Consider the following 27,853-nt stretch of genomic DNA (forward strand, 5'->3'; position numbering starts at 1 on the left):
GCACTGGGAACAAAACATTGTTTTTGAAAAATCGAATTAGAACAGTACATGTCCTGGGTTGAGCGAATTACCTGGGTGAAATGATAGTAAGTGCCACATAATTGGTTATGTTTATTATAAAGAGGTGTTAATGAAAACGATAAGGATTTTTATATCGTGTCAGAAGTTACTTGAAAACATGCTGCAAGTTGCTTCTAGTGTGAGAGAATTGGCCGTCTACAGAGATGTTGCCCAGGGGATGCCCAGATGTGTTACTGGGATGCTTCTCTCATGTCCCCGCAAGTTAGAGCTGACAGATGGAAGGTAAATGATATCCCAGATGGAGAACGTATTAAAGCTTGATAAAGGATCATAAAATTAAATTAAGGATCATAGGGTTTTGTTGGCAAGACATGTTCAGAAGGGGTTTCTTTGCCTTCTTTTGATTGAGTGTGATTGCTCAGGATCATCCAATATGACCAAGTGATGATTTGAACCCTGAACTCTGGAGTTATACAGGCAGTCCCTGAGTTACAAACATCCGAAATGACTCATAGTTAAGAACGAAGGAGAGACAACAGGAAGTGAAAGAAATCTACCCCACGGAAGGAAAATTCACTCCTGAAAGAGTTAACAAGGGGAAAAATGTCTCCTCTGAAGCCTTATCACCAATCCTTGTTTCCACAACAATCCACATTTTCCAAAATCTATCACAGGTACAGAAAAGTGAGATGAAATCCTCTGAATGGGTACAGACAGCAAACTGAACACCACAGGGCTGTTAACCCTTCCCAATGCTATCCAAAGCTTTATATATTATAATAATACATCTTTATTTATATCCCTCTTTTCTCCCTAAACGAGAACCAAACATTACAACATTACATAAAAGAGAATACAAAACAATATACATATGTAAAACAATAACCTATACAAACAATTTTACAATAAGAAATAAACATATTTAAAAACATTTGTCTAATACAGTTATTGCAGAAAACTCAACAAGACAGATGGTAAACATTAGCACAATTTAATAAGGGTTAGCCTTCCTGTCATTACAGCTAAGTGTCTTCATCAAAAGCTTATGTGAACAGGAAGGTCTTTAGCTGCTTTTTAAAAGATATCAGGGAATGGTCTGTTTTAACCACCTTGAGAAGAGGGTTCAAACAGTTGGAGCAGCCACCGAGAAGGCCCTCCGCCAACCGCATTTGCGATGGTGGTGGAAACAAGAGTAGGACCTCTCTAGAAGATCTTAATATTTGGGCAAGATGGAATGAGGAGATGCGGTCAGATAGGTAAGTAGGACCTGAACTGTTTAGGGCTTTAAAAGTCAAAACCAGCACCTTGAATCGGGCCCGGGAAAAAAATGGCAGCCAGCACAGATGCTTTAGCGGGGGTGTTCTGTCCCCCAGAGGTTTGATTTGCATTGTTCCATAGTTGTAGTATATAGCACCCTGATAGTTAATTATTAACAGAGGTTTGCAACCAGCCTGCAGGCCTTTGCTGCTTTCAGCTTGCAAATGTATATTTTTGTTCTGGAGACCGCCCCTTTTCCTCGGGTAAAAGGCTCCATTTTGAGAAGCATTTTGCCTTCTAGACAGAAGAGAAAAGAACTCAGATGTGCTTGTGTGGTCAAGCCTGGCCAGCTCAGACAAGCTATCGTAAGTACTGACGTGCCCTTGCATGGTGCTGAGCGTGGATAGGGAAAGACCTGCTCTTTCTAAAAATAGTAACTCAGCACTGGGGCAGAGAATATCTCAGGATTTCTCTGCCATTGGAAGAAACTCCAACTACTTAATCTCCAAGCTAGCTAGTAGGCTTGCTCAAATAATTCGATTTTCCCGTTACCCGTTATTAATTCGTTATTTTCGTTTGTTTTGAAGCAATATAGAACCTTGGTTGTCCACACGTCTGGATATCGCGGTTTCGAATCGCGAGAGGCCGTTTTTTCTTATTTCTTCGTTTTTTTCGTTAAGAAAAAAAAGCTTTTGCAAATCACCCAAACTCCTTTCCTTTTGCCCCTCAGCCAATGGGAGGCTCAGCCAATGGGAGGGGGCGAGGGGGAAGGAGGCCGAGGAGGAGGAGGAAGATGGAGGGGGGAAATGGCCGCCGCCGCCTCGCCTCAGCTCAGGCCTGGAGAGACCGAGAGGGGCCCGGCGGTGAGGAGGAAGAGGCCCGGGATGCGAGGGGGTGTGGGCCAGGCCCGTCCTCGGCTGCTCCCAGGGGCCCAGATTCGCACCCTCCCTCCCCCCAATACAGGTCTCCAGTCCATACCACGCTACATGAACTTGAATGGATACTGTGGTTGTGTTGTCGAAAGCTTTCATGGCCGGGATCACACTGTTGTGGTATGTATTCCGGGCTCTATGGCCATGTGCCAGAAGCATTCTCTCCTGACGTTTCACCCACATCTGTGGCAGACATAGAGGTTTTGATGTCTGTGCGAAGCTAGGCAAGTGGGGTTTATATATCTGTGGAAGGTCCAGGGTGGGAGAAAGAACTCTTGTCTGTGGGAGGCAAGTGTGAATGTTGCAATTGGTCACCTTGATTAGCATTGAATAGCCTTGCAGCTTCAAAGCCTGGCTGCTTCCTACCTGGGGGAATCCTTTGTTGGGAGGTATTAGCTGGCCCTGATTGTTTCCTGTCTGGAATTCCCATTTTCTGGGTGTTTCTGGGAAGGTAATGGCACTCCATGTAGTCATGCCGGCCACATGACCTTGGAGGTGTCTATGGACAACACTGGCTCTTGGGCTTAGAAATGGAGATGAGCACCAACCCCCAGAGTCAGACATGACTGAACTTAACGTCAAGGGATACCTTTACCTTTACCTATACACACACACACACACACACATTATGCAGGGACTATATACACAGTATATATCACACACACACCAATTTAACAAAGTTTCAGCCACAAAAACAAAGTTTCTGAAGTAGAACAATGACTTTCACAGTAAAGACAACCCAATTTAACAGGAAATAAGACTTTCAAACCAGGAACAGATTTCTGCAATTATTAAAAAATGGTTTATTATAAAAGCTATGAAAATTTGCCAAAAATCAGAGGATAAGGGAAACGTTCCACATTTTGGTGAGCTATCAGTGTTAAATGTGTTCTACCACTGTACCAAGTTTGAAGAAGATCACTCAAAAAATGAGGGCGGGAGAGCCCCCTAAGTCCCCCCCCTTCGGGCTGTTTTTGGGCCACCGCGCATGCGCGTCCACCATTAACGAATTAATTTAGAAAATAACGAATTTTCGTTAATTTCGAAAAATTTTGGGGGCCAAATTCGTTATTAGCAACAAAAACGAAAAACTGCTCCCTCTAGTTTTGAAACGAGTTTAGAATCAAATTTTTCATGGATCGATCAAGCCTACTAGCTAGGGTAGGGTAGAGAGGGCCAGGGTAGAGAGGATCTCAGGAACTCTTCGCCTTTGGAGGAAGTTAACCCAGCAACTAAGGGGAAAGGTTTTTTAAGTTGACTATTTATATTTGTAACCTTAACTACGTGTGCCAAGTCTGCCAAAGACTTTGAGAAAATAAAATCTTGTTTGATTGTTCAACTTGAAGTGACTCTGGTTACTGGGATTCCTGAGCATCAAAGTAAGGCCCCCGCAGTTCACCTGGGCAAAGAAAGAAGCACATCTTAAAGTTCTAAAAGGTGCCTGGGTGTGATGGCATGGGAGTAGTGTGCTCCCTGGGTCCAGCACCTGTTCGTAACCTGGCTGCAGATCTCTGAACTAATTGATATTTCCAGACACTCTTCAAGGGCAGCTCCACATAGAGCCCATTACAGTAGTCTAAATGGGATGTAACCATGGCACAGACCACCATGGCCAAGTCTGGCTTCTCACTGAATGGTTGCAGCTAGCACACAAGTTTTAATTCTGTGAAGGCTCTCCTGGCCACCGCCGACACCTGGGCCTCCAGCTTAGCGTTGAGTCCAGGAAGACCCCCAAACTGCAGACCCATGTCTTCAGGGGGAGTGTGATCCCATCCAGCACAGGTTGCCACTCTATACCCTGATCTGCCTTCAATTGACTAGGAGGACCCCTGTCTTGTCTGGATTCAATTTCAGTTTGCTTGTCCTCATCCAGTCCACAACAGTTGACAGGCACCGGTTCACAGTCGGGGCTGCTTCCTTGGCTTTTGGTGGAAATAAGTAGTAGCGTTGTGCGTCATTTGCATACAGATGGCACCGAACTCCAAAACTCCTGCTGATTTCTCACAGCAACTTCATGTAGATGTTAAACAACATGGGGGACAACGGTCTTGAGGCCGAGCAGGCGTCCCCCAACATTACCATCTGGGTACAACCAGTGCCTCCAAGTCCCATCCCAGCCAGATGATCCAGAAGGATACCATGATCGATATTATCTAAGGTTGCTGAGAGGTCCAAGAGAACCGACAGGGACACACTCCCCCTGTCAAGTTCTCTACGTAGATCATCTACAAAAGCAACCAAAGCTGTCTCGGTTCCATGGCCGGGCCTGAAACCAGACTGAAATGTATCCTGATAATCCGTTTCATCCAGAAATCTCTGGAGTTGTGAGGTCACCACTCACTCCAGAACATGGCCCAAAAAAGGGGAGATTAGAGACTGGGCAATAGTTACCCATTTCCATGGGGTCTAGTGATGATTTCCTAAGCAGTGGTTTCGCCACTACCATTTTTAGGCCAGATGAAAATATGTCTTGATTGAGGAAAGCATAAGCCACCCTCTTCACCCAGTCAACTAACCCCCACCCCCCGGCCTATTTGATAAACCAAGAAGGGCAAGAGACTATAGCACATATGGTCAGTCACACTTCCCCAAGGATCTTATCCACATCCTTGGACTTAACAAGTTGAAATAAATCCATCAAAACATGACAAGTGGCAGGGTTCCTGGGTTACATCCACAGAGACTGTATCAATAGTGACATCCAAATTGGAACGGATCTGAGTGACTTTATCTGCAAAGAACTTTGCATATTTTTCACAGTGAGCCACGGGGCAGGCAGGAGGCTCCGTTTGAGAATCGGGTTGAAGGAGTCCCCTGACAGCTCCCGTGAGTGATTCCTTGCAGATGCAGTGTTGGCGGCTATAATATGGAGTTACACTTAAAAGGTATATGTTCTGACTTACATGCAAATTCAACTTAAGAACAAATCTACAGAGCCTATCTTGTTTGTAACTTCAGGATTGGTGATCCTTCATCCAAGATCTAACCTGGTCTGAGCCTATTTAACACCTTAAGATCAGGTGGGATCTTGTTTGCAATACCAACATCAAGATAGGTTTTTTCCAGTTTCTATGTATAGTTGTGGAAGCTGGACAATGAAAAAAAAATTGATTAGAAAAGAAGCAACCCACTGGAATTGTGGTGATGAGAGCTCTACAGAAACCTGCACTGCCTTTGAAAGCCAAATAATGGCCTCTAGAGCAAATTAAGCATGAAATCTCCCTAGAAACCAAACTGACAAACAACTGACATACTTTGGACATATCATGAGAAGATGCATTAGAAAAAGCAATACGAATTGGCCCGGTAGAGGGGCAGAAGGAGAAGTGGAAGACCACATTTCAGATGGATAGATGCAAGGAATTTAGGAAGTACCAAGATTATTTGGCAGAGAAGGCTAACAACCTTGTAAAACTGCAGGACCTATGCAGGGCTAATGATGTCAGGGTCGCTGGGATTTTGAGTTTTTTATTCATGGGTTTGCCATAAATCAAAGTTGCTTTAAGAGCAGTAAACAACAGTAAATGTGTTGTCGAAGTCTTTCATGGCCAGAATCACTGGGTTGTTGTGAGTTTTCTGGTCTGTATGGCCATGTTCCAGAAGCATTATCTCCTGACGTTTCGCCTGAATCTATGGCAGGCATCCTCAAAGGTTGTGAGGTCTGTTGGAAACTAGACAAGGAAGGTTTATATATCTGTGGAATATCCAGGGTGGGAAAAAGAACTCATAAAAAAAAACTAAAACCAGGAAGTAAATAAAGAACAATATTAAAAAAAACCCAGAGGAATTAAATAAACAATGAGGGCCAGCTAACACCTCCCAACAAAGGATTCCCCTAAGCAGCAAGCAGCCAGACCTTGAAGCTGCAAGGCTATTCAATGCTAATCAAGGTGGCCAATTGAAACATCCACACTTGCCTCAAACAGACAGGTCTTTTTCTCACCCTGGACCTTCCACAGATATATAAACCCCACTTGCCTAGTTTCCAACAGACCTCACAACCTCTGAGGATGCCTGCCATAGATGCAGGCGAAACGCCAGGAGAGAATGCTTCTGGAACATGGCCATACAGCCCGGAAAACTCACAGCAATCCAAACAACAGCAAAACTTTCCGTTTACTGGGAAAAAAAATCAAAAACCCTGCATTTTACTTTCGTTTCTTGCTCTTTTGAGTACCAGGAGCCTTTCTCCAAGAAAAGAAACTTCAGTCACATTGAGATGGCTTGAGCCTGCGCCATCCTCGAGTTACTTTCGTTTCTGCTTCAGGCTCGATTATTTCCCAACAGAAGCAGGAAAAGGGCGGAGTTTAATGCTGTGCTGCAGATTTGAAGCACAAAACTCAGCTGCTGCATCCAAGAGGCAGGGTGTTAGGACGCAGGGAGACAAGAGGTAAGAAACCTTTCTCAGTATGATCTGATCGTAAACCTGCAGGGCCCCATTCAGGATCGACAGAGGAAAGGAGAGTAATAAATAATAAGAAATGCGCCCTTGAATGTATATTTATATGGATGTTTTAACTAATGTTATCTATTTTAATTGTAACTGTTTTTTATATATACAGTAGAGTCTCATTTATCCAACATTCGCTTATCCAACATTCTGGATTATCCAACACATTTTTGTAGTCAATGTTTTCAATACATCGTGATATTTTGGTGCTAAATTCATAAATACAGTAATTACTACGGAGCATTACTGCATATTGAACTACTTTTTCTGTCAAATTTGTTGTATAACATGATGTTTTGATGCTTAATTTGTACAATCATAACCTAATTTGATGTTTAATAGGCTTCTCCTTAATCTCTCCTTATTATCCAACATATTCGCTTATCCAACATTCTGCTGGCCCGTTTATGTTGGATAAGTGAGACTCTACTGTATTATGTTTTATATTGGGTTGTTCAGTGTCTAATGATGCTAATTGTAAGGCTGCCCTGAGTCCCCACACGGGGGTGTGAAGGGTGGGATATAAATGTTTCTAATAAATAAATAAATCCAGCGAGAGGAGAGGACAGCTTCATAACAGAAAAAATGAGAATAAATAAATAAATAAGAAATGCTCTTGGCTGAGGATGTTCAGTTGTGTTAGAATGCTCAGGGATCCAAACTGAGTTTCTCACATAACTTTGTAGAAGGGAAGTAGTTGCTGATCAATACATTTCAAGTGTTCATTTTATTTATTTATTTTATTAATATTAATAGTGTTTGGAGTTTCGAAAGAAGATGATAGAGTTGCTGTAGAAATTCTCGTTTCCTTTCCATCATGCTCTTCTTCACCAGCAGCCTGTCTTCTCTGAAGAAATGGGATGCAAATGCATTTTACACAAAGCATATAGGATGAAGCTGTACCAGAAATGACTCTTGATATATAATGAAACTACAGTAGAGTCTCACTTATCCAAGCCTCGCTTATCCAAGCTTCTGGATAATCCAAGCCATTTTTGTAGTCAATGTTTTCAATATATCGTGATATTTTGGTGCTAAATTCGTAAATACAGTAATTACAACATAACATTACTACATATTGAACTACTTTTTCTGTCAAATTTGTTGTATAATGTGATGTTTTGGTGCTTAATTTGTGAAATAATAACCTAATTTGATGTTTAATAGGCTTTTCCTTAATCCCTCTTTATTATCCAAGATATTAACTTATCCAAGCTTCTGCCAGCCCGTTTAGCTTGGAAAAGTGAGACTCTTCTGTATCTGATTAAGAACATCTTTAAGTAGCATAGTTGAAAAGCCAAATATTAAAACCAGTGCAGTCGGATCTTCACCTGTCAATGCTGGATGAAGTGTTCAAATCTGTGTTAAACACCAAATCTGGTACTGATCAGCTGGAAACGTGATTTTATTTTCATTTCATTTACAGTATTTATATTCCGCCCTTCTCACCCCGAAGGGGACTCAGGGCAGATTATAATGCACATATACCTGGCAAATATTCAATGCCATTAGACATACGACATAGACACAGAGGCAATTTAACATTTCCCAGTTTTCAGCTTCATGAGGGTATGTTCGATTCTGGCCACAGGGGGAGCTGCTGCTTCATTGTCCAGTTGTGACACCGAGTCCATTGCTTAGGCCAACAGCGAGCTAAGCTATTAATGGTCAGGAGATCAATCCGCCCCGGGCTGGCTTTGAACTCATGACCTCTCGGTCAGTAGTGATTTATTGCAGTTGGCTGCTAACCAGCTGCGCCACAGCTGATTGTTAGACTGCAACTCCCCTGGACTCTCCTTGTAGGCTTAGCTGACTAGAGTTTGATGGGAGCTACCAGATCTCAAAGCACACAACAAGAATTGATGGGGAAAGGGGTCCAGGGCCTTTTCATGGGATAATGTTGCAGGACATAAAAGCTATAGGCAAGGCAGTCAAGTTAGAAGTTTTCTTTTATCTCAGAGGCTCCACTCCCAGCAATCTGCTGTGATGCAAGTCTTGCTCTAAATATTGCATCAAACCATGGTAGATTTTTTTCTCCATCACCTTTATTTAAATTGTATCTGAAATAGCTATGTTGTTAATCCTCCAAGAGTGAATAGATGATCCAAATTAAAATGGTTGAATTAACAGGAATGTTGGTGGGGGTCACAGTTTCTTTGGATGCAGGTGAGCTACAACTCCCAGATTCCAAGGGCAAACACCCCAAACTCTGCCTGTATTCACAGTTGGGCAAGCTGGGTCGATGTGCCAAATTTGGTTCAGATTTGTTATTGATGGGATTCTGGATGCAGGGTGAACTACAACTCCCACACGGGTGGGTCATTCCCTCCCCAACGCCTCCAATATGTTCTGTTGGCCATCAGTGTTCTGTGTGCCACATGTGTTCCAAATCTGCCATTGGGGACTTCAGAATACTTGCTGGTTGCAGGGTGAACTACAACTCCCATATGGGTGGTTAGTCCTCCCCAAACTCATCCAGTATGTTCAGTTGGTCACCAGGGTTTCGTGTGCCATGTTTGGTCCAGATCAGTCATTGGTAGGGTTCACAGTGCTCTGGGTGCAGGGTGAACTACAACTCCCATGTGGGTAGGTTGGTTCCCCCCCCCCCCAAACACTACCAGTATGTTCAGTTGGTCACCAGGATTCTATGTGCCATGTTTGGTCCAGGTCTGTCATTGGATGGGGTTAGAGTGCTCTGGCTGTAGGGTGAACTAAAACTCCCACGCGGGTGGGTCAGTCCCCCCACTAACACCTCCAGTATGTTCTGTTAGTCACCAGGGTTCTGTGTTTGAAGTTTGGTCCAGATCTGTCATTGGTGGGGTTCAGAGTGCTCTGGGTGCATGGTGAACTACAACTCCCACACGGGTAGGTTAGTTCCCCAAATCCCTCCAGTATGTTCTGTTGGTCATGGGGGTCACAGTGTTGTGCCTTGATGCAGGGTGAACTGCAAGGGTAGGAAAGGGTTAAGGGAAAGGCAGTGGGCAGGGTCATACGAATTCCATACCAGTGGAGAGAGAAAGGAACACTGGGATGTGCAATGTCCTTAAAGAGAGTGCTTTTGGTGGCTCCTCAGCACTGTGGGTTATTAGCTGTTTGTGGAGGCGGGAGTCTGTCTGTGTAAGCAGGCAACCCTGCGACACATACACACTTTCACTTTTATTATGTGTATAGATAGATACAGAAGATATAGATATAGAAGATGTAGATTAGGAAGCAGTGTGCATACATAATACTGTCATTACCAGTATTTAAAGCTTTTTTTAAAATAAAAAACACACTAAAAGAATAATTACGGTATATGTATTTTGTTTTGCAATTGTATAGATAGGTTCATGGGTATTGAAACATTTTGAATTACTACCTCGTTTCAGAAAAGTAATAGAGACATGTCTGCTTAGTTAATTGGGTCAACAGGAATTTACTTCCAACAGATATTGGGCTTATGAATTGGCATGCAAACCAAACCAAAAAAAAAGACAAGGATCTTCTTTTTCCTTCAGGATTGTCGAGCCAGCGTGCATGCCCTTCAGCTCTAACTCCTCTATTTTTCTACTGTCTGATTCTAGCTCTTTTATAAATAGCAAATGTGCAGTAAATTAATTAGAATTAATAAATTTACAGTAGTGGTATGGTGGCACAGGAATTTCATCATCATGTGAATCATTAGGCTTCTTAAAGTGACAGAACATAAAATATATTCACTTGATTAACATTTCTGAGCAAGAAAACTTCCCTAAATGTCTATGGAAAAATATAACATTACTGTATATGTATATATACTGAATCCAACTCCACCCAAAATTACTTCCAGCTTTACAGCTCTGACATTACTGTCCTGCTTTCATTAAGAACTTGTTTTCTGTGTCCTAACAAATTTATTTTCATTCTAGGAGAGCAAAAATGTCTGTCAAGAATATGAACGAGTCTTTGGGTCCAGTTTTACCAGGGAATAAGCAAAATGAGGTACTGATTTTAGGCCATCCAAAATTATATCCAGTTGTTGTCAAAATCCATCTCTAATGCATATTTTGTGTCTCTGAGAACGTTTCTTGAAATCAAAGGCACATCCCAGTTTGATACACCAGTAAGTGTCTTCAGTGTTAACAGTGATACAAGGATGGCATAAATATTCAGTGGGAACCTTCCACAAGAAAGGGCACGTATTTGCAGATAAAAGAAAAATAAAACATTGGTTTTTTTCTGCACTAAGACATATCAAAATATGACTCACATGACTTCAGTGTCTTTTAAATGTTGACACTGTGACGGGAATTGCTTTTCCATTCCTCAAACCCATGGTATTGCTGTAACCAGTGGAAGTGTGCCACTTCCACTGGGAGCAAAAGGCAATTGCCATTTTCCCCAAAAATGTCTGTCAACAATATAAAGGAAAATGTCCCCACCCTTTAAAAAGTGTGACCCCAAATGAACATGCATACAACATATAGAAACCATTTATTATACATATTTAAACATTTATTTATGCAGAGCAGCGGGTTAAACTGCTGAGCTGCTGAATTTGCTGACCAAAAGGTTGGCAGTTCGAATCCAGAGAGCGGGATGAGCTCCTGCTGTTAGCCCCAGCTTCTGCCAACTTAACAATTCCAAAAACATGCAAATGTGAGTAGATCAATAGTTATTGCTATGCCAGGAAGGTAACGGCGCTCCATGCAGTCATGCCGGCCACATGACCTTGGAGGCGTCTACGGACAATGCCGCCTCTTCGGCTTAAAAATGGAGATGAACATCAACCCCCAGAGTTGGACGTGATAGACTTAATGTCAAGGGGAAGCCTTTATCTTTACTTATGTATACACAATTGTATAATTTAACAAATCTGGTTGTCAGAATCTGGGAGGATCGTGTAGCAAAATATTTCATTATGTTTTGGAAATCAACCTGTTTCAGCACTGATGGGTTTTTTTGTTTTTGTTTTTTCTCAGAAAACAGAAGGGGCCTCTCTGTGCAGCCAATATGAGGCGAAGGTCCGACCTTGCATTGACCTCATTGACTCTTTGAGAGACCTGGGTGTGGAAAAGGACTTGGCTCTGCCGGCGATTGCTGTGATTGGAGATCAGAGCTCTGGGAAGAGTTCTGTTCTAGAAGCACTGTCCGGTGTAGCTCTTCCAAGGGGCAGTGGTGAGAATACTTGTTCAGCCTTTCCACTTTTAAATATTCATGGTTTGGAAAAATAAAATTGTCTGCAGTGGTTCCCCTTTTGCTTTCCTCCTTCCTCTCTGTGTTGAAGCAGGTCGAGACAAGGGTGATGCTCTCTGTGGTGGCATTTCTTTCCCCAGGGAGATTAGCCTATGATGCCTTTGGCGCACTAAATAAATCTCTTTAAACACGCACACACACATTTCTTTACCCACTAAATTATTTGTATTCACCTTTTTCTGAGTTTCTTTTTACTATTTATTTTCCTTCACTATGGTTTCATAATTGCTGGCTTTCTGGTTGTTTTAATAGAGTTTTTAAAAAGTACCTTGAAACATTTTTTATTGTTATGAATAGAATAAAAATCTCTTTAAAATAAATTAATGACCCATCATTTTGTCCCTTCCAGCAGAGGAAGCCAAAAGTATTTATTTATTTATTTATTTATTTGATTTACAGTATTTATATTCCACCCTTCTCTCCCCAAAGGGGACTCAGGGCGGATTGCAATGCACATATACATGACAAACATTCAATGCCATTATCAGACATACCACATATATAGACAGACCGTAGAGAGTATATAACATTTTCCAGCTTCAGGCTTCATGACGGTATGATTGATTCCGGCCACAGGGGGAGCTGCTGCTTCATCATCCACTGTGATGCTGAGTCCTTTTTGATGGTGGAGCCCCGGTGGTGAAGTGTTAAAGCGCTGAGCTGCTGAACTTGCAGACCAAAAGTGAGCGCCTGCTGTTAGCTCCAGCTTCTGCCAACTTAGCAGTTCGAAAACATGCAAATGTGAGTAGATCAATAGGTACCGCTCCGGTGGGAAGGTAACGGAACTCCATGCAGTCATGCCGGCCACATGACCTTGGAGGTGTCTATGGACAACGCTGGCTCTTCAGCTTAGAAATGGAGATGAGCACCAACCCCCAGAGTCGGTCACGACTGGACTTAATGTCAGGGGAAACCCTTTACCTACTTCCTCATATCATTCACATGCCGCCAGCAGTTTTATGGTGTCATAAATTAAGTTAAATTAGCCTCCCCACATTAAGCGATATCTAGAATTGTCTACTTACAGACACAGCTGTTTTCGAGCTGCTTAGGTGGGCAGCAAGCTAGGCTATTGATGGTTGGGAGCTTAACTGCGACCTGGGCTTCGAACCAATAACCTCGGTCAGTGGTGATTTATTGCTGCTGGCTACTAACCAGCTGTGCCACAGCCAGGCCCATTATGTAACTGAATACAATGTAACTGAATACAATAATTGAAATAAGTATGGCATGCAATTATTTCCAACAATATTATAGTGCATTCTGCCGACAGAAATACCATGTTTTCCCGAAAATAAGACAGTGTCTTATATTAATTTTTGCTCCCAAAGATACTCTAGGTCTTATTTTCAGGGGATGTCTTATTTTTCCATGAAGAAGAATTCACATTTATTATTGAACAAAAAAATGAACATTTATTATATACTGTACAGTAGTTGTCATCATAAACCAGCGTAACCAGATAAACTGTGAATCCTATCAAGAATTTCTTGTTACTACCAATATTTCCATGTACAACACTTTATGGTACCGATCCTGCATGCTCTGGTGTTCTGTTCGGCGGGCATGCTTCCAAACAAAAACTTTACTAGGCCTTACTTCCTGGGGAGGCCTTATATTTAGCAATTCAGTAAAACCTGCACTAGGTCTTATTTTCTGGGGATGTCTTATTTTAGGGGAAACAGGGTAGTTATTTTCCTTTGGGCATTCTAGGAATTTGTGGGCATTTGCAAGGGCACTCTTGAAGTCAGGAGCTTTCTTCATGTTTAAAGAATAAAACATTTTGTATGTGTTTTAACTTTATAGGTATTGTTACAAGATGCCCCTTAGAACTAAAACTGAAGAAAACGCAGCACACAAAGGAATGGAAAGGGAAGATTAAATATTTGGACACAGTGCTAGAACTGAGTAATTCATCAGAAGTGGAGGAGGCAGTGATAACAGGTAACTTGTCAGTGTTAAGGCATAACAGTGAATTCCTATCAGATTCACACATACACACTCACATATTTCTTGTTTTGTGCTGTCCTGCAAAACATATGCTATAATTGCAGAAGCTTGCAAAGTTGCAAACATGCTGTAGGTCATAGCCATTTAGCTATTTGCTATATGTTGAAGTGCTTTAGCTTTTCTTTTTGTGGGAAAAATACCACATTTTTGTTAATATAAAAATGTTAAAATATCTAAGTAGAAACTACTAAAACTCAGAAACTAAAGAGGCTTAGTGCCCAGTTCAAGTGTAGATTTTTTGATGTCCAAATCTTGTCTAGTAGCATGTTTTGGGTCACAAGCATTCTTTTTTACAACAGTGGGTAGCAAACCATGAACACTTTCTCATGGTTTGTTAACCCCTATTTTTATTTTATTTTATTATAATGTTTATTTATGTCCTGCTTTTTCTCTCCACAAAGGAGACTCAAAGTGGCTTACATTAAAAGCATTCCAATACAGTTTAAAAATATACAAATATTAAAATAGAATTAAATACCATTAGTATTAGGAACAATTCAGTTAGAAATATATTAGATTAAGTTATATTACAAAATAAATTGGATTTTCATATCGCCACCAAATAGGGTTAAAGCTAGTCAGCACAACCTTATTATGTTGTTTTGAAGCTGATTTGCAAATCATATTCCTATTTAATACTAACAAAACTAAAGTTCTATGGGGTCTGTACATTGCAATTCAGTTTCAACATATACATGGATTTGCATGCTTATTTGAGGTGTAAGTGATACAGAAACACATCTCTGTTTTAGATCAAATTGTTTTGTTCCAATAGATTCTTTTAACCTTATCTTTCATATTGTTTTCTCTTATTAATACAGCTCAAAATAAAATGGCTGGTAAAGGAGTGGGCATTAGCCACGACTTAATTAGCCTGGAAATTTGCTCCCATGATATTCCAGACCTTACTCTAATCGATCTTCCAGGGATTGCAAGAGTGGCTGTTGGTGACCAGCCAGAAGATATTGGAATGCAGGTAAAACAGACCTATGTTCTTGAGTGGTAGGATTCTTAACATTAGTTGAATGGGTTCATCAAGGTATAAGAGAGCTTCCTATCATATCAAACTGGTCCATGCTCAAAAATGCTCAGCTGGCATTCCTTTTCAAATGTCACCTCTGCTTGTAAGGAACATCACTAGTTATTGAAATCTCTGTCCTTGGAGATACGGCTGTACCAAAGTTGCTATGTTTTATGTGCCGATCAAATAAAACTGTGTTCGTACAGTAAGATATTTTAAAATGTTTACTTTCTTAAATATTGTAAATTCTCTTATTACAGTACAGTGTTCCCTCATCGCGGGGGTTACGTTCTAGGACTACCCGCAATAAGTGAAAATCCACGAAGTAGGGATGCTATATTTATTTTAATATTTATACATTATTTTAGTAGTTATACACTATGTTAAGTCTTTATCAACCAATCGTGTGTTGATCAATGGCCTCCTTCTCCTCCTGTTGCCGCTTGGGCCAGGGCTGTGGCGCAGGCTTGTGAGCAGCCTGCTGCAGCCGGCTGCAACAAATCACTCTGACCAAGAAGTCATGAGTTCGAGGCCAGCTCAGAGCCTGGTTTGTCTCTATCTTTGTTCTATGTTAAGGCATTAAATGTTTGCCTTATATGTGTAATGTGATCTGCCCTGAGTCCCCTTCGGGGTGAGAAGGGCGAAATATAAATACTGTAAATAAATAAATAAATAAAATTTCTCTCCCTTTGGCTTCTCCTTCCTCCCTTCCTTAGGCTGTAAATTGAAAATTTTTATGATTTATAATATCCTTTTAGAGTTTATTGAAAAACCGCAAAACAGCCAATCCATGAAAAGTGAACCGTGAAGTAGTGAGGAACACTGTAATTGTATATCTTATCTCTTGCTCGCAGTGCAACTAATGTGTGCTGTGGGTAGTGTTTTCAATTGTCCAGCTCCAGGTTCTTATTCAGATGTGTGGAAGGGGCCTGAATCCCCAAACACAGAATCAAACTAACGTGATCCCATACTTGATAGCATCAGAAGCCCAAATGAAGCAATGACTATGATGGTTGTATAGATGCCCTGTTCCCTAGATGTGTTTTTAGATGTCCTAGTATAATTCTTTCAGGTGCTTACAACAGTTTCAAAACTTCAAAAATTTGAAGTCTTCCAAATCCTAGTCCAACATTTCACAATGTGTAGATGTGAATGTGAAGAGATATCCATGTGATCCGAATATTGAAATTTCTTCTTAAAAGCTGTCCTAACTGGTCCAAGTTCATTTTAAAAGGTTATCATAGGCTCTGCTTATAGATATTATCTGGGGTATTGTCAGGTCTCAAAATGAGAGCATGTTTTGGCAGTGTGCAGTGCAAGTCTTGTCTGGATTGTCTTTTTGCAGATAACTACATTAATTCAGAATTATATTACCAAACAAGAAACAATCAATTTGGTGGTGGTGCCAGGTAATGTAGATATTGCAACAACAGAGGCACTGAAAATGGCACGGGAAGTAGATCCACAAGGAGAGAGAACCCTTGGTAAGTAAATAAAACACTTATAGCAAAGATCATTCTTTACAATCAGGATACTATTTTCTGCTCACTCCAGTAGCATTCTAGAACTCATAGGCTAAAACCTTGTGTTACTAAGTTAGCTTCTACATGTTCATGCTGCATGAATTGTATTGCACAAAATCCTGAATGTAACCACTAGTTGGTGTTCAATATCTAAATTTGTTGATAGGAGAGTAAACTTCTTATGATGGCAAAATTTACATACCTATGCTTTTTGTATATGATGCTTCAACAGATATTTCTGGAATTTGGCTCTTTTGAATAGAAATAGGTCCTTATGTGATATTAGCTTCCTTGAAAGGTTGAATATAAATTAAATTAATATATACTCTGCACAGTTATTCTACCAATCTATGCTAGGTTAGCCAACTTGAAGAAACTTTAAACCTTTAAAGAAGCTACATTGAACAGGGATTAAAAATAAATAAGGAAAAACCAGTTGTAGGGAAGTGCAGCAACTCACCACAACTGTCCCAGGGTGATGAAATTGCTAAATAAGGAGAGGACAATGCTAGTATTAATGCAGTGGTAATGCAGTGAATTGCTTGCTAGTAACCAGCAGTAATACATTAACAGCCTGCCTTGCAGCTAGAACAACAATAATAATATTATAATAAAACTGTATTTATACCCCGCCCTCTCTCCCCAGAAGGACTCACATTGAGAACAATAGGAAACACATTGTGTTATTAAAGATGATGACAACAACAAAGAAAGCAATAATGATCCCAGCTCTTCTAGATTACCTGATTTGGACGAAACTCTTCTAGTTTCTCCATCTCAGATATCCCTTTCTCATTATATTCTCTGAGGACACTTCCACACAGCTGTATAAAATCCACATTGAACTGGATTATATGGCAGTGTGGAAGGGACCTAAGATATTTTCATTCAAGTGATTTACAAACCTGTTTCATTGGAAAGTTTTTTAAAGTTTTTTTCCCAAACTTTCAATTGTCATGCTCTACCCCCCCCCCCCCCAAACAAACCCTAGTTAAAGTATGCGGGATAAAATTGATTGCCGAGCAAAACCAGAGTTACTTTTGATTCTACCTAAGAAGCCCATGTATTTCCTCACTTGGAAACCCAGCTTCCTAAGCCATCAGGGCAGATTCGAGGGCATAAAAATTGAGGGGAGAGGATGTTCATAGACAGAATGTTTTTTGTACCATTTTAACTATGAAAAGTGTCTTGTCTTTCTTGTGTTTTACTTATTTCACAGGCATTGTGACTAAGCCTGACTTGGTTGATAAAGGAGTTGAGGAAGAAATAGTTGACATAGTTCAGAATCAGAAAGTTCCCCTGAAAAAAGGATATATGATAGTTAAATGTCGTGGACAGACTGACATCAACAAGAAAGTGAGCTTGAAAGATGCAATCCAGAATGAGAGAAGATTTTTTGAAAAGCACTCCATTTTCAGGTTTTTGTTTTTTTAAAAAATGGATACCTTAGTTATCCATTTTCTTGGCTAATACAATGGGTTAAAAAAGCGCATGCTGCAAAATAACTGATACTTTCAGACATTTTGTACTGTTCTGTGAGCTGAATATGTGCAGAGGAATAATACAGAACAAGGCAGCACACTCTTAAGGATTTAGATGGAGGATGAAATGGGTCTTAGGGTAGATAAATAATGAACCCTGAACAAATAACTAACTGAATTTAAAATGTGTCACAAGTCATTGTTATGTGTGAATTAGATTGTAAAAGATTCATAACAGAAGTTGCGATAAGCTTCACTTCTTCTCAGTTAAAACTTAGAGTAAAAAGAACTTGTTTCTCCACACTCTATTGGCTCAAACTATAGCACTCCTTATTTGTTGCATAATAGCACAGGCAAAAGGTTAGTGGAAAAACTGCAACTGCATTATATTTATATTTTAAAAATCCTTGTTACTTATATACTTGTCAAAAGAGGACTATTTATTACATTTAAGTGAAATCTCAGTGGGTAAATAAATTTACATTACTACACCGTAAACTTACCAGAATGAGGGTGAAGGAGCCCACAATTTTACTCTTCCCATTGCCCCCTGTGGCGCAATAGTTTAAACCCTTGTGCTGGCAGGACTGCTGACCAAAAGCAGTCCTGAATCCGGGAGAAGTGGTGAGCTACCGTCTGTCAGCTCCAGCTTCTCATGCGGCAACATCAGTGAAACCTCCCACAGGATGGTAAAACATCCGGGCATTCCCTGGACAGCGTCCTTGCAGGCGGCCAATTATCTCACACCAGAAGCAACTTGCAGATTCTCAAGTTGCTCCTGACATGAAGAAGAAGAAAAAAACCTTCCCTTGCCTTTGTTTTGAGCTTGGGAAGGAATTTTTGTAAAGCCAATTTCTTGTCCACCTAATGAAAGGAAAAAGAAGTTTAAATATACAACCACAGAAGAAAGATGAAATAAAATAAAATGAGCAATAAGGAACAATGAACAAGTTCAGTTCCATTACAGCACTCTATCCAGTATTAACCAAAGAACAAATAGAAAACCCAACAAACCCAGAAGGCCCTCAGTATATGATGAACTACCAGCACCAAGCACAATGATATAACCCGTTATCTCCCAGTATTTTCGTAGTCCAAAAATTGTTCAGGTTTAGGTGATAGTTTAACATAATTGATAGCAATGCCTTGTGACCAATCCCTGCATAAAATTCAGTGGAAGAACGTGCTGTTGGCCTGATGCAGTTTATCCCATTAGACCTATCCTTGTGCCCTTCCAGACAAGTCCTATATCCCAGGATCTGATCCCAGATTTTCTGCTTTAAACTGAATTATATGAGCCTGCACTGTCAGATAATCTGGAATAAACAGAAAACCTGGGATCGGATCCTGGGATATAGGGCCTGTCTGGAAGGGCCCCTAGAGTGTTGTTCCCAGTTGTTGCTATTCCTACTGGCCTTATATGGACAGCACATCCAAAACTGGTTAGAACACCAAGATGTTGGATATCTGGATTAACAGCCTACTTGAGGACTATCCTGTGTATGTTTTATATTACACTTGTGAACAGGCATTGGATATGGCATCCTGTGTGACACAGAAAACTGGAACAATTGGATTTTGTTGCGCAAGAAATGAAAAACTACCTGGCCTTATTCTGCTCTTTATGATGAGATGGATCATCCTGAACATTTCATTTCCAACATCCAGACTTGAGAGAATGCTTGAAATTCTCTGTCCAGGTGGAAATGAAATATTTCTAATGTGATAATTTATTTTGGATTTTTTTTTCAGGTCCCTCTTGGAGGAGGGTAAAGCCACCATCCCTCTTCTGGCAGAACTGCTTACGCAGGAACTGATAGAGCACATTAATGTAAGTGAAAATATATGTTTCAGAACTTTAAGTAGGTGTACGTTTATGATGAATTGATTCTATAATCTACTGGAAGCTGGGTCGTGCTGTTAGCTATGCAGTCATGTAGACTATCTATGTAAGAAAAGCCTAAATGTGAGCAGATACATATGTGTAAGCTTTCTTTAGACAAACAGTCCACACTGTTGCCAAGGCTTCCAGAACAGGACCAAAACGTGTTCCATTGTCCCCATGAGAGGGGACTTCTCTTAACACCAGTCTTTAGAGGGAGCTATTAAGATTTTACAAGATACTTTTCAGATTGAAATCAGACAACAAGGAAATGTGAACTTTTGTTGCTTTGAATGTCAAACCTTTCCTGATGGAATATGTGTTAACTTTTCTATCTTCTGTTAGTTCAGACCAGCATAAAAATATGATTTTGTATGAAAAACATATATAATATTACTTTTCATTTTATTTTCTGTAGTGAGATGCAGGGAGGGAGTTAATAGGCATAAGACTAAACGTTTTACTCTTCCGTTCTCCAATACCAAGTTGCCTCCCTTATACCTGTTGGGTGCATTCACTGTTATTAACAGTGACAGTGTGTTCCCTTTTCTACAACTATTAGCAGATCTGGGGCCATATGTCTGGGAAACTGTTGTGGAAAGAAACAGTTTCCACCACACTGTGTCCAGACCCTTTCTATCCAGGTTGTATTCCAGAGCTGTCTATAGGAAAAGACAAAGGGAAATCAGGTATAGATCTGTTAGATAAAGGCTGAAAGTACATTTGATAATACACCATTCACCAGATGATTTTTTCCCTTTCTGTTTAGTTTAGTTTTATGAGGCTTCTGTGCACAGTAGAGAGAAAAGGTAGCAGCAGAAGATCTGGTTTACCTTTTCTCATATGGCTGTGTTTCCACTTGATGGTTCCAGCTCTTTCCTACTTCTCTCATCTATTTTCAGGGGATGCAAAATACCCAATTGGGAAGAGGATAAAATTAGACAGGAAAAGGATTAGGTATCTCTAAAAAACTGAAAGGGGAAAATTCATGCCATTACAGTAGAGTCTCGCTTATTCAACATAAACGGGCCGGCAGAACGTTGGATAAGCGAAAATGTTGGATAATAAGGAGTGGTTAAGGAAAAGCCTATTAAACATCAAATTAAATTATGATTTTACAAATTAAGCACCAAAACATCATTTTTTACAACAAGTCTACAGAAAAGAGCAGTTCAGTGCATGGTTCAATACACTGTAATGTTATGTATTACTGTAATAACTGTATTAACAACTTTAGTATCAAAGCATTGCAGTGTATTTGAAAACATTGACTACAAAAACATTGACTACTAAAAAAAAGACTACAAAAATAGCATTGCATAAAATGAACTTACAGTAACAACATTGTCGGAAGTTAAATCCGTAAAAAGTTCAGTCTTGTGAAAGCAGACTGCATTGGATAACAGAACGTTGGATGAGTGAAGGTTGGATAAGGAGACTCCTCTGTATATGTCAAACTCCACTGTATATGTCATTTATTTGTATCCAAGAACCAAGGTATATTTAAACATGCAATTGCTGTGGCCTTTACAAAAAATAATAATGGAAAGCAGTTTGATCAGGAAACAAAATCTTATTGAGGCTAAAATCTTTCAGGAAATATAGTTTAAGGTTTGTATGAAGATGTTTAATTGATTTTAATGTTTTTGCTGTTCAGTGTTTTTACTTACATAATGCTAGTGTTTAACCTTCGTAATGCTTCTACTGAGTGTTTTCTATGGTTTAATGTGTATTGTTTTCAATACTATTTTGTGTTGTTTATTCGTTTAGTCGCTTCCAACTTTTTGTGACATCATGGACCAACCCACGGCAGAGCTTACTGTCGGCTGTTGCCACCTCCAGCTCCTAGCTGTCTTGATTTTCAATATTGACAGGATATGAATGAATGACATGATGAAAACAATGATAAACATAATCAGAAAGCAGACACATGTCTTTTCGGCATCTTAATTTGTTCACTTCACAGGACATGTTCATGGGGCCAGTTTTTTGTGAAAGGATATTTACTTATTACTAACTTTTAGGGGAGGTTTATGGCTTGGGGAAGTACATCAATACTGATCTCTATCTCCATTCTAATAAGAGGTATTGAAATATTCTTCGAAGGCTTAACACCTTTCTTGTTGGTGCCTTGCTTTTTATTTCAGAAATCACTGCCCACTTTAGAAAGGCAAATAAAGGACAAAATTGAGGAAGCAAATATAAAGTTAGAGCACTGTGGTCAAGGTGTACCTGAAACACAGGAAGACCAGATGCGTTTTCTTATAGAGGTGAGCATTATAGGTGGGAAAGTAAGTAAGTGTGGAGTTTGATTTTAGTTCTGGAATATTTTGAAACTTCCTCAGGGATTGAAGAACTACCATATCTTTAAAAGTGTATGTAACTTTTGTAAAAGAGGACGAGGCTTTGAACACTGCCAGGTATGGCTGGCCTTTGCTACAATTAGGTCTGTTTAATGAAGAAGCTGATAGTAAAATACCAAATATGCATGGACCCACTAAGATATTGTTGACAGTCACACCCTTCAAAAAAAGACTGCAAATTTAAGTATACCATTAACAACTGCAATTTCACTTGCCTGCTAGTAAGTCCCATTGAATTCAGGAATTATTACTTATAAATAGACTTGTTGGATAATATTTTTCTAGGAGCATATCTAAATGGCTCTATTTTTTTTTTTAAAAAGGCACAGTATATAGAATCTACTTGTTCTAATTTTCATTGTCAGCTGTCTAAATCAGTATCTAGATCAGAGACATAGTTGTTGGGCTTCAACTCCTAGGCCCACCATTACTTATGACCTTTTCACACATGCCGCTGAAGATGTCCTGGATCACCATAACCTGCTGTCAGTTGCACAAGGAGCATGGGGACCTGTCACCCCTTGCCCTGTTCCATTGCAGCTTCCCCCCTTCCTCATCATATGGAAGGAAGCCCTTTTTCAGCAGCTCAACCCATCTTTCCTTATGCAAACACGGGGAGCCTGCCATTGTGTGCCATTACCATTTTTTCAATGACAGCAGCACTTCAGCTATAGAGCCACCCTGGAAGTAGTTCTCGGGTGTGTGATGGGAATCATCGGGCTCCGTGGCTGAAGTTCAAAAATACTGCCAAGCAACCCAAAATAAGGAACATATGAAGAGGTCCTTATACGGATTAGGGTCGCTGGGAGTAACATTTGGGGCCAGATACTCCTTCCCCTGCCCAAGATCCTCTCGCTTACCCAGCAGTGCATGGTCCAAGCTGGGGAGGGGTTTCACTTGTTACTGGGGCATGGAGGACTATTACTTTCTATGCAGAGCTTCTATCAACAGTTCCCATACTGCTTTCTGTAGATTCCTAGGGTTCCACAAAAGCATCATAGGGTTTTGCAAGTAGGTGCCAGAATATGAAGATCTTATTGAAATTCAATGTACCTCTGCTTTAAAAACAAATTTTGAATCTCTTTATTTTCAAACCGATATTATAGAAAATACCCAGGTGATAGGAGTAGATGAAAGGAGGAAGAACTTTGTTTCATTAACAGTGTTTAGGAACAAAGTTAAGAGTTCTACGAAAAAAATCAGGGGACAGTGTTAAGATTTTGCAGGAATAAAAGTGTTTTGGAGGGTTTCATGACCAAAGAACTCTGAGAAACTATGGCTTATATTGTCATACTCTTATTTGGTCACTCGTTTGGTGAAGTGGTTTTTAAGAGTAATTTTCTGAATTCCTTGCTATAATAGTAAGAATTATAATTCTGTATATGGATACAGAATTATCCATATAATTATGTATATGGATAAAAATGTGAGCATTGATGGATAATGTTGCTGGATGAACACACTTATTGAGACAATGGAAGTCATAGTCCTATGGACTTTATTCCGGGGGATCATAAAAGCATGTTCTAGCGTTGAAACCCATCCCTTGTGAAAGCTGGAACATGTCAGAATAGTCACTCCTCCTCTCACGCAAATGTTTGCTGAAAGCACTTTCTACTTACCAAACTGACCCTAACTACTCCCACCTATGCATTGCTCCTCTTTGTCCATGGCCCCCCTTTTTCCTGGAAGAATTGCACAACTCTTGAAATTTGGCTTGATTTTGCAAAGACTTTGCAATTTTCTTTGAAGTCAGCAACTGCACAGATAGATGCTTCTGCATTTTCCCAGTTCACAAGCACTCTCTCTCCAAGCAAATAAAATATTAATAAAATACAGTCCCATTTACCAATGTCCACCCTTTTCCTGTTTAGTGTGTTCTGCAAGAGAGAGTTGCACTTATGATTGGCAAACCTTGTTTTGGGCTGCAGGAGCATACCTAATTTTTGCAAAACAGATATTGGATGTCATACAAACAATGTGGAAACGCTTAGTCAACAAGAGAACTCCATATAGGTACCAGGAATTACCTGTAAAACTGCACAGTTACATGAATTTGTTTCAAAATATAAGGAAACAAATGAGGTTAAAGTGGGAAGTGGAATGGAGAGCAGCTTGGGGACAGGGAAGTGAAGGAGTGGAAAGTGACTCCAGTAACTCCATGTATTCTCCAAAACTTACAGCAGCAGTACTTTTTACTTATTGCACTACCTCTACTCTGTTAGAAAATGTTTTCTGCAGCTTAGAAGTGGCAGTCTATTGAAAAGGACAGCTTAACATTCACTTGCAAACTGGTTTGAGATGAGTTTGGAACAACATTATGTGATCGAGAGCATTACCATCCCTTGTTAGTGAACTAACCCATGCCTCAATGCTCATAGAGTTATAGTAACAAAATTTTCACTAATGATGCTTTAGAAATGAAACTCCGGAATCCCCTAATTTTGCAATGAGTTTTGAAACATTTTTTTCATCGATTGCACAGTCCTATTAAATATATTGCTCAACTCCATACCATCTCCATAGTTATCTTCATCCTTCCCAGCATTTAAAAATGTGCATAGCATAAATCTAAGTCTTGAGACAGACGCTGGATCCTTTTAGCACAATGGTTCTCAACCTGTGTGTCCCCAGGTATTTTGGCCTACAACTCCCAGAAATCCCAGACAGTTTATCAGCCGTTAGGAATTCTGGGAGTTAAAGGCCAAAACATCTGGGGATCCACAATTTGAGAACCATTGGTCTAGAGTAATGATTCTTATCTTTTGTTTGTTTGTTTGTTTCAGAAATGCACATTTTGGCTGGAGAGACTATTTAAAGAAAGAAAACATCTATTTTCATTTTTGTGTCTCTTTCCAGAAAATCACATGTTTTACTCAGGCCCTCTCAAAAATAAAGGAAGGAGAAGATGTTTCAGTGGATATAAAAAAACCAAAATTGTTTACAAGATTGCGGGGCTTCTTTAACACTTGGCAAGCTGAGATAAAGCACAATGAATCAGATGGTAAATCCAGTTTTGAATATCGCAATTTAACTGGAATTCCAAGTTAAATGTGAATGCACGCAATGTTTTCCAATGGTGAGCTAGATTGTTAACTGTATAATAATGACAGACAGAAAAGTGCCTACAGGCCTTATCAATTCAGTCTTGTAGGATCTACTTGTGTTCATCTGTGCATCTGTCTGGCTGTCTGTTTTACTAAAATTCACTAAGCTGACTCTACTGCCGAAGACATATGGTAAGAATTATAGATCCCAGGAAATTGTGCTGGAATTTGATGCATTTACTTGCCCTTCAATAGACAAATTTGTGTTTACCCACATCAGCACTGTGTCCTATGCACCCAGTCCTGCACATATCAGTCACCATATGAGCTTTGGCCAACCTGGATTATTTCTAGGTTGATTTCCATTCTTTCTGACTATCTGGAACATGATTATGAAATGCAGAATAAAAGCAGCCATCATGATCAAATATGAAGGTTACAGATTTTGTTCCTTTATATCCTACAATTTTCACAGAGGCAGCTTTTGACGTATTGCAACATTGGTACTTGATATTGGATAATGAATTCAAATTGTTTTACTGTTGCAGTGAGAGATAATTTGACAGAAGTTTGCTATTTTGAATACAAATATCGAGGCAAAGAACTTCCAGGATTTGTCAGCTACTAGACATTTGAAGTCATTGTAAAACAGCAAATTGAAAAACTAAAATTGCCTGCTGTTGAAATGTTGAAGAAAGTAGCAGGTAAAATTTACATAATAACTCAGGGCCTATTCCTCTCTTCTTACTATATGAAGTGTTTGTATGAATGACCAAGAATGTCATTTATCTTGAAATGTTTAATACAGTAAGAATACATTCAAAAGAGAATAGTTTTAAAACATAATGATGTCATTAAATGGATATAGCAGGGACTTGGTATCCATTGAAGTTTGATTCCAGGACCATCCCTGGATACTAAAATCTCTGGGTGCGCAAGTCCCATTATATACAATGGCATAGTAAAATGTTGTCCGTTATATAAAATGGCTAAATCAAGGTTTACTTTTTGGATGTTTTAAAAAATATTTTCAAGCTGTAGATGGTTGAATTTGTGGATACAGAAGCTGTGGATATGGTGGGCCAGTGATACATAATTTTGATACTTAAATGCAGGGCAACTAATTTATTTGCCATTTGTTGAAAAATATGTATGTTTTATGTATGTTTCATGTTGATAAAATATGTATGTTTTAGGTTGATATTTTATTGTTTTACTGGGCTTGGTCCACATGTAACCCGCCCTGAGTCCTCTTGGGGAGATGGGGTGGGATATAAGAATAAAGTTGCTATTATTATTATTATTATTATTATTATTATTATTATTATTATTATTATTATTATTATATTACAACCCCCAACAGTACTTCTTAGGAAGGAAGTTCACTTGACACTCTTTCAGAATAAAAATCATCAAAAGAAAAAGAAACTGTTTTATTCTTTCCTTCTCTATCATTTCTTCATACTAGTTGAAATAAAAGCTTACTATCTCAGTTTGCTCTGAATAAAAGAGATAGGAAAGATTCCAGAATCCCCAAGCTATCATGTTGTAGGTTTATGCAAAAAGATATTTCTTTCTTGCCAAATCTCCTGCTTTGAATGCAACTCTGTATGTGATGGGTTTGGGTTTAAAGATTCAGCGTTCAGAGCTCTCAGTGCTTGAACCTTCTGCTTATTTACCAGTGTGTGCTTACTACTATTCTGCTAATCTTTCCCATGCTGGTTTTCTATTTTTTCCAGAGTATGTACAAAAAGTGTTTATTGAAACTGCTGTGCTACATTTCAGTAATTTTACAACCTTCTTAGAGCTGCTCAGGTAAGAATTCTTCCAGACAACGAAACAACAAATCAGGAGAGGAGATGAACCTGGATAAAATGTTGCTGTTGGCAGCTGTAGTCATTTCTGCAGTCCTGTTTTAAAAAACAAAGCGGATGAGTATTGTCGAAGTCCAAAAACTACACAATACAGTGTCCCCTCACTTTTTGTGGGGGTTAAGTTCCAGGCCTGCCCGCAAAAAGTGGAAAACCACGATATAGCGGCACTATATTTATTTCAATAAATATAGCCTTCCCCCTCCCTCTTTTCCTCTTTAAACATACTGTTCTGTCTTCCTTGTTGTTCCTGGGGCGATGAGGTGCAAGCAGGGCCTACTAGCGCTGTCTGCAGGCGGCTGAGGAGGAAGCGCGGGCCGGGTCACGTGACTTAAACTGGGCCCTTTTGTGCCTGCAAAGAGAGGGCGGGCCGGATGGAAAAATCCGCGATACAGCGGATCCACGGAACCCGAACCGCGGATTAATGAGGGAGCACTGTACACCAAAGTGGATGAGATTTCTGTTGTTTCTGATCAATAAGTTGCAGTTCTCAGTGCCAACATCAATACTTTATTCAGAGAGTGGTGTTTAAAAAATAGATCCCAACAAGAACAAAATCCTAAGGATCTCATCCCACAAGGTGGAAACTGTTTTCTAAGGGCCCTTCCATATTGCCATATAGTTCAGAATATCAAGGCAGATAATCCACAATATCTGCTTTGAACTGGGTTATCTGAGTCCACACTGCCACATGATCCAATTCAATGTGGATTTTATACAACTATGTGGAAGAGGCCTGTCATACAGTGGCCTTCTGTTTCCAAAGGAAACAGAATTT

General features: G+C 39.8%; 1 protein-coding gene across 1 annotated transcript; it reads left to right on the plus strand.

Annotated features, from left to right (window-relative positions):
- The first annotated feature begins 6,454 nt into the window (after window positions 1-6,454).
- Window positions 6,455-27,019, plus strand: LOC100552714 (interferon-induced GTP-binding protein Mx). The gene is made up of 12 exons (XM_008107490.3): window positions 6,455-6,600; window positions 10,551-10,623; window positions 11,604-11,799; window positions 13,684-13,821; window positions 14,709-14,863; window positions 16,254-16,392; window positions 17,651-17,849; window positions 19,665-19,743; window positions 21,942-22,064; window positions 25,017-25,161; window positions 25,753-25,908; window positions 26,944-27,019. Exons 1-11 carry the CDS (start codon window positions 6,521-6,523, stop codon window positions 25,830-25,832), a joined length of 1,407 nt encoding a protein of 468 aa, XP_008105697.3. The 5' UTR covers window positions 6,455-6,520; the 3' UTR covers window positions 25,833-25,908; window positions 26,944-27,019.
- Window positions 27,020-27,853: the final 834 nt, after the last annotated feature.

This window comes from Anolis carolinensis, chromosome 3, assembly GCF_035594765.1.
Source record: "Anolis carolinensis isolate JA03-04 chromosome 3, rAnoCar3.1.pri, whole genome shotgun sequence".
Lineage (NCBI taxonomy): Eukaryota > Metazoa > Chordata > Lepidosauria > Squamata > Dactyloidae > Anolis > Anolis carolinensis.

Coding starts and splice junctions, on each gene's coding strand:
- LOC100552714 (XM_008107490.3), top strand. CDS start 6,521: ATGCTGTGCTGCAGATTTGAAGCACAAAACTCAGCTGCTGCATCCAAG. Junction 10,624..11,603: donor CAGGGAATAAGCAAAATGAG/GTACTGATTTTA, acceptor GTTTTTTCTCAG/AAAACAGAAGGGGCCTCTCT. Junction 13,822..14,708: donor GGAGGAGGCAGTGATAACAG/GTAACTTGTCAG, acceptor TTATTAATACAG/CTCAAAATAAAATGGCTGGT.